Genomic DNA, 6,201 nt, shown 5'->3' on the forward strand with positions numbered 1-6,201 from the left:
CTGAACCAGAGATCCTGAACTTTGTGTTTCCAAGTCTGCCAAACGCTTTTCCAGATCCTTCGCCTTCTCCAACTCTTCTGCAGCTTCCTCAGTCTTCCCTTGGCGTCTCAAGGAAAGGGCCTTCCTTTTTATAGCCAATAATTCCCTCTGAATTTCTCCCTTGTTTCTCATCGACATCCAAGGAATAGTAGCGGGCACACTTTCATTCACAGAATGGCTGTTGGAAGGTTTGGAGGCGAAATTTGTTCCGCTCAGCGAAACAGATTCATCATCAATCCACCCTAAATTCTTCAAAGCTGATAACATTGTAGGATCGTGCATATCTTGGTCAGTTACAACTGGTTCTGCACTATCCACTCCAAGATCAAGGGTCCCAATATCACTATCTTGGGCATGGGCCACGTGTTTCATGTCTAGTGCCATTACAGGTTTCTTTAAAGTATTCTCAAACTCTTCCAACTGCTGCTCAAGAAGCTTTCCTTTTTTCAGTTCCTCATCTGCCTCATCTACCCGTCCTTCCCTTCTCAAAGTAAGTGCTTTCTTTTTCAAGGCTAGTAACTCCTTCTGAATCACGATCTTACTTTTAGGTGCATTGATTTGATTATCAAGAGTCTTCTGTGAAAATCCCGGTTCAGGCATTTGCGAGTCGGAAAGGTCCTGCTCAAGAAGCTTTGCCTTCTTAAGAAGAGCCATTGCTTCAGGAACATTTCCAGCCCGTTTCTGGCTAAGAGCCTCCTTCTTCAAATTAAGGATTTTGGCTTGAACCGCTTCTTGATTGAAAGGAACAGATTCTGATGCATTTTTTTGTTCATGATTATCATCTTCTTCAGACCAACCAAATGATTTCAAGGCATCACCAATCTCTGGATCATTCATATCATCCTCTGTCACCTCTAAATTGCCATCAATTGGGAGATCATCTGTGGCACTAAGAAAGTGTTCAAAGTTTGCACCAACATCAAAATCATTCTCTAGATCATCTTGATTTTCATCGCCCATATTCTTTATTAAAGTATAGAGCTCATCCTCGGAATCTGAAGCCTCCTCACCCAGAAGTTCTTTCTCTTCAAGTTGCTTTTCCAATATCTTAGCCTGCTTCAATTCCTCTTTAGCTTCAGCGAGCTTCCCTTCTCGTTTTAATAATAGAGCCTTCCTCTTGTGAGCAACAACCTGCCTATTATCAACGCCACTTTTTTTCCAATCAATTTCTGATTTCTGAAAAGTCTCTCCCATAAGATTTGAGAGTTCACCTTCCAAGCTAAGCTTGGCAGGCTTTTTGTCTGCTTCACGAAGTTCAGCATCAGACCATCCCAACTGCCTAAGCTCGGCGAATAGATCATCCTTCACCTCTTTATTCCTTAAGGACGCGCCTGTTTTCTCAGTGCCAACTGCTTCATTGTCATGCATACTATCTGTACTAACCCTGCTGCTGATTGAAACTTTTCCAGCCGCTCTTCGGTTTTTCCTTATTGCAATCTCAAGAGCACCAGCTTGCTTCTCTAATTCTTTCCCAAGTTTAAAAGCCTTGAGTGCTTCCTCAGCCTTGCCTTCTGCCTTCAGTGTCCTAAATCTTTTCTTCTCTTCCATTGCTTTCTGGCGTAAATCCTCTGGGCTGGTGGATTCACCATCAATGTGGACATCATTATGCCCTTCAATGGAAATACTCCGATCTTCTCCACCAGAGTTATCTGAAACCATACTCGAACTTGCATGTGAGGCACTACGAAAGACTCCCTGGGAATCCGAAAGCATGTGCGATTCTTTTCTGGAAGGCATCAAATGCTTCCCATTAGTTTCCAAAATCTCACCAAGAAGTTCATCCTCAGTCTTTAGTATCTGTTTTGAATTACCTGTGCCAAAAGCATATGTTAAAGGACTTATCTAATGATCAAAAACATTATCTTTCAAAATTGCTCGAATACCAACGGAATAAAATTCTCTATGTTATGGAAAAACTAACTCATAGATATGGGAAGCTGGTTAGTATTAATGGAATGTGGGTTAAATTTTATATGTATATAAAATAGTGCGTCACATTTATTGGGCAAACATATCAACCTACAATTAAGAGAAGCCAACCCTGCCATCAATCTACAAACCTCAATCCCTTTTATCCAATACTAAAGTGAGGACACAATTGATGGTTAAAAATTTTCCTTCATTTTCACATATATTTGCAATGTACAGAAACTTTTACATTTTAATTATAGTTGAATAGGATTAATAAGGAGGAAGCCATGTGTGTTGTTGAAAAAACTAAGACGGACAGATGTTATCACTGTTATCAAACTGGATAACAATAGCATCAACTAGAAAATTCTGGTTTGGAATGCTAGTTGCTTCGTACTTTCAGCTGTATTTACATCTTTCACTGATTTTTTGATGTCATACTTACAAGAAAAAATGGGTCACTGTCATCATCTTTTATGCAAAAGGTAAATACTATCACTGTAGAAAGACTGTTTCTCGGGATGCAACTTGCATTATGATTGTTGCATAAACAAAATGCATAATCTGTGAGTATGAAAAGCAAACACATTTTAGCGGTATATCATCATTTTATGCGTTGCTCCTAACATAAGATGATGACCATGAGATATCTTAGCGCTCCGAAGAAACACAGTTAAATATATTAGATTGTTTTTTATAGTTGGAAATAGTGCGATTAAATAGGTAATCATGCATAATAGCTTTTATAAAATGCACAAATTGTCAGCATACTAACACTAATGGTAGTTTTCAGCTCTTTCGATATTACATATACTTCTAAAGTGTTACATGCTTGTCCATATTTATTAATTCATGTTGAAGAAACTACTAAAGATAATGTGAGCACAAGTAAATTTAAAGTAAGAAAAAAATTATGTGATGTGGTAAAAACTCCATTGTTGTTAGAATGACAGACCACTTTCACTACATTCAAAGCATCATTTACTAGTTCAAAACTGAACCTTTTTTGGTGCTCTGTAAAAGCTGTTAAAGTTCTTACTTCCTGGTCCATTCTCGCTCTAGCTAGAGTTTAGCTCTCTAATTCACCAAAGTCGATTCCAAGTCATTTATTATGTGTGCAAAAGGTTCTGAGAAACTTGGAGAAGATTGCAAAGTTGAAGCAATGAAGGCCTACTTTCACTCTATGTAAAAGTTAGATAGCCAAAAAAAAAAAAAAAAAACAAAAAGGCTAGTGGAAAATGGCTGTGTGAAGTTGTGAATCTTTAATGAAAAGGCTAAATTATTTTTTAACACAAAGAAAAGACAAAAAGGCACATAAGAAAAATAAAAATAAAATAATTTTTTTAGAAAAATAGATTTAACAACACAGAAGAACAAACAGAAAAACCAAAATGGCAAAGAATCTTATGGTCTGCTCTGAGCAATTAATATAATTTTAAAAATGATGATGATGGCAGAAATGGCTACATGATCTTTTGTTAAAAAAACTACTATCCAATACATCAGAACAACTCTAATATTAATGAAGGTTACATTTTCCAAAGCCGCAGTTATTTTTTTTAGAAAAATAGATTTAACAACACAGAAGAACAAACAAAAAAACCAAAATGGCAAAGAATCTTATGGTCTGCTCTGAGCAATTAATATAATTTTAAAAATGACGATGATGGCTGAAATGTTTACATGATCTTTTGTTAAAAAACTACTATCCAATACATCAGAACTCTAATATTAATGAAGGTTCCATTTTCCAAAGCCACAGTTATGGACTAATGCATCCATGTTTTAGCTTCATTAAAAAAAGAGAAATGAAGAGGAATCTGGAGTAGGTTAGAAGGAAGACATTTTTATATGCAGATGATGCTAATGCATACAAGACCGTCATGAGCATGCACTAATGAGGCTAGAAGTTGTAGGAATGGACACTCAACTAGGGTTGATACTGAGTGAGGCATATAATAGAAAGGAATAAGAAATATTTATAAATCCATTCCAAAAAATTGGGATAAGACTACTGCTACGCTACTACTGATGAGGATGGGAGTGACTTTAGCAAAAACTAAAGTTTTCAAATGAAAAACTATCCAATACACTAGGACCATCTTTTATATTGGCAACGACTCATTGCAATTATCAAAAGCTTGGTTGCACTCTTAAGCTTCATGTTTTTGAATAGAGATGTGCACAGTTGCAGATAAATTAGACATGCATATGTTAACACAGAACTTTTTAACCATAAGTGAAAGATAAAAGAAACTCATTTTATGTCTGACAAAAAGAAGGAAAGAAAGAAAGTGCTACAAACAGACTAAGAAAACATCAACCAGAAAGAGAAAAAAATACTAACGAAAGTTTGCCACTAAAGATAGAGGTCACAAAGCTCTTTCTCCTTCCATACATATTTAATTAAAAAAAAAATATTTAAATTTAGAATTTAGCCCAACAAATAAACTTATAAAAAAGAATCATTCCAGTTTGCTGAGTTAAACAAAGAGAGACAACAGTACCTTTCTATTAAAAAAGGTGAACTGAGAAGAACAACCCTGACAATGAGATGCATCAATCACCCAATTTGCTCCTCGCATTGATGGCTTTGGAGGCAAGCCAATTTTTTCCAACATCGTCCCAATTTACTTGTAAGAACCCAACGTCAAAGTTAATGGGATAAAGGAAAAAGAATTCTTTTTCAAAAATTTGTCAAAAGAGCTATTTTTCCTCTATCTTCTCACGCTTCTCAATAGTCCACTGCACTAAGAATCCAAAAAAATGTTTCTTCCCGAGCACTGCAAAATGAAGTGAGTTCAAGGACAAGTAATTCCTACACACCAATACATTATATCTAAATAAAGCAGCATAAAAATTTGTGCTTCTGATGGTAAATGTTTACAAGTAAAGCAACGAGAATGCCGAACAAAACTGAATAAGTGTTCATCCCTCATAAATTATAATACAAGTCATTGGTTGTGGGCGAAATAATCATTTCAAGATAAGATTGGTCATCTGTTATGATTAATGTTTTCGAGTGTTTCCATCCTTTGATGAGCTGGTCTTTGCCTCAAAACTTTATAGCAAAGAAATGCGACAGCAGATAGAGAAGTAATTGTACTGGTTTAGATGATTGTTTATGAAGCTTCAGAATGGTACCATATAACAGTCAATCTTCAGATGAAATCAAGCTGTGAGAATGAAATGTTCAAATTCAACAACATTCTTCAGGCTCATCTTCTACAACAATCGCCAAAAATCTCCACTAATAGGCTCTATCATAAATTACATAGCATATGCAGTGGTGTGTACACAAACTCATTCTTTACTTGGATAAAGCAATCAATGGAAAGGGAAACACCAAAGATAATTGTATACAAAATCAAAATATGGAACGGGAATGAAATAGCATAATCATATCTGGAAATCAAGATAGACTTCACTAAATGGTTTTAACGCTGATATTTTTAGAAAGTTCAATCAAGATACAGGGTTTTACTCGATGCCCTAAAACAGTCAACCATATCAACAAAACCGACTCAATAATAAAAAAAATTATAGTAAAAAACTCTATTTCTAATTGAAAACTTTTCAAAGGACAATAAAAAATGCAAAGTTGAATGAATGCACGTTCGGAGCAAGGGTTAGCCTTGTGCGTGGAATAAGGCGGCGATTGGGATGCAGCAGCAAAAGCATCGCAGCATCGCAGCGCAAGAGACATGATCACTCTGAAGATGTCCCTTGACGTTCATCAGAAATAGGACTGTCAGGCAACAAGAAAACGACGGAGGAAAAAAAAAGATAAATCACAAGAAGAAGGCGAGGGGATCACCTGGACTCAGGATAGTTGAAGGAAACAGCGTCGAACGTCGTAACTGATTTAATCAGGGAGGGAAGCGGAAGGGCCGATCGCCGATCTGCGATTTGCGATAGGGCTGCAGAGAGTCTTAGGTAATTGCTGACGAAAACGACGACTCCGCGGAGTTAAGAAAGAGTTGCTTTGGCAGGCAAGGTGGGTTTAGCAGAATGTTCAAAGCTCTATGTCGCGAGAAAAATTTGCGTACCTAAGTATTGAAGAGGGGTTATATTAGTGTTATACCCTGTAAGTATAACCCCTAACTCTCTGAATAACCTTTGATAATTTTATGTATGTACATAAAATTTTCTCTTATGTCACGAAGCTAGATGTAGGCTGCTCACCTTGATAAGTGGTATTTGCTCTCTGTCAGGTGTGTGGACTTTCCATGGTCCAATAAGACTCAGTGG

At 36.6% G+C, this 6,201-nt stretch overlaps 1 protein-coding gene across 1 annotated transcript in view; it reads right to left on the minus strand.

Moving 5' to 3' along the window:
- The window catches only part of LOC110021411, a 9,075-nt gene extending 3,107 nt beyond the window's left edge, over positions 1–5,968 (minus strand). The window contains exons 1-4 of the mRNA XM_020719894.1: positions 5,768–5,968; positions 5,566–5,675; positions 4,458–4,733; positions 7–1,881 (exon numbers count right to left, since the gene is read on the minus strand). Coding sequence (XP_020575553.1) covers positions 7–1,881; positions 4,458–4,571 — 1,989 coding nt within the window. The 5' untranslated portion in view covers positions 4,572–4,733; positions 5,566–5,675; positions 5,768–5,968. The remainder of the gene's footprint in view (positions 1–6; positions 1,882–4,457; positions 4,734–5,565; positions 5,676–5,767) is intronic.
- Between the last annotated feature and the right edge of the window lie 233 nt (positions 5,969–6,201).

Source organism: Phalaenopsis equestris, unplaced genomic scaffold (assembly GCF_001263595.1).
Source record: "Phalaenopsis equestris unplaced genomic scaffold, ASM126359v1 Scaffold000134, whole genome shotgun sequence".
Lineage (NCBI taxonomy): Eukaryota > Viridiplantae > Streptophyta > Magnoliopsida > Asparagales > Orchidaceae > Phalaenopsis > Phalaenopsis equestris.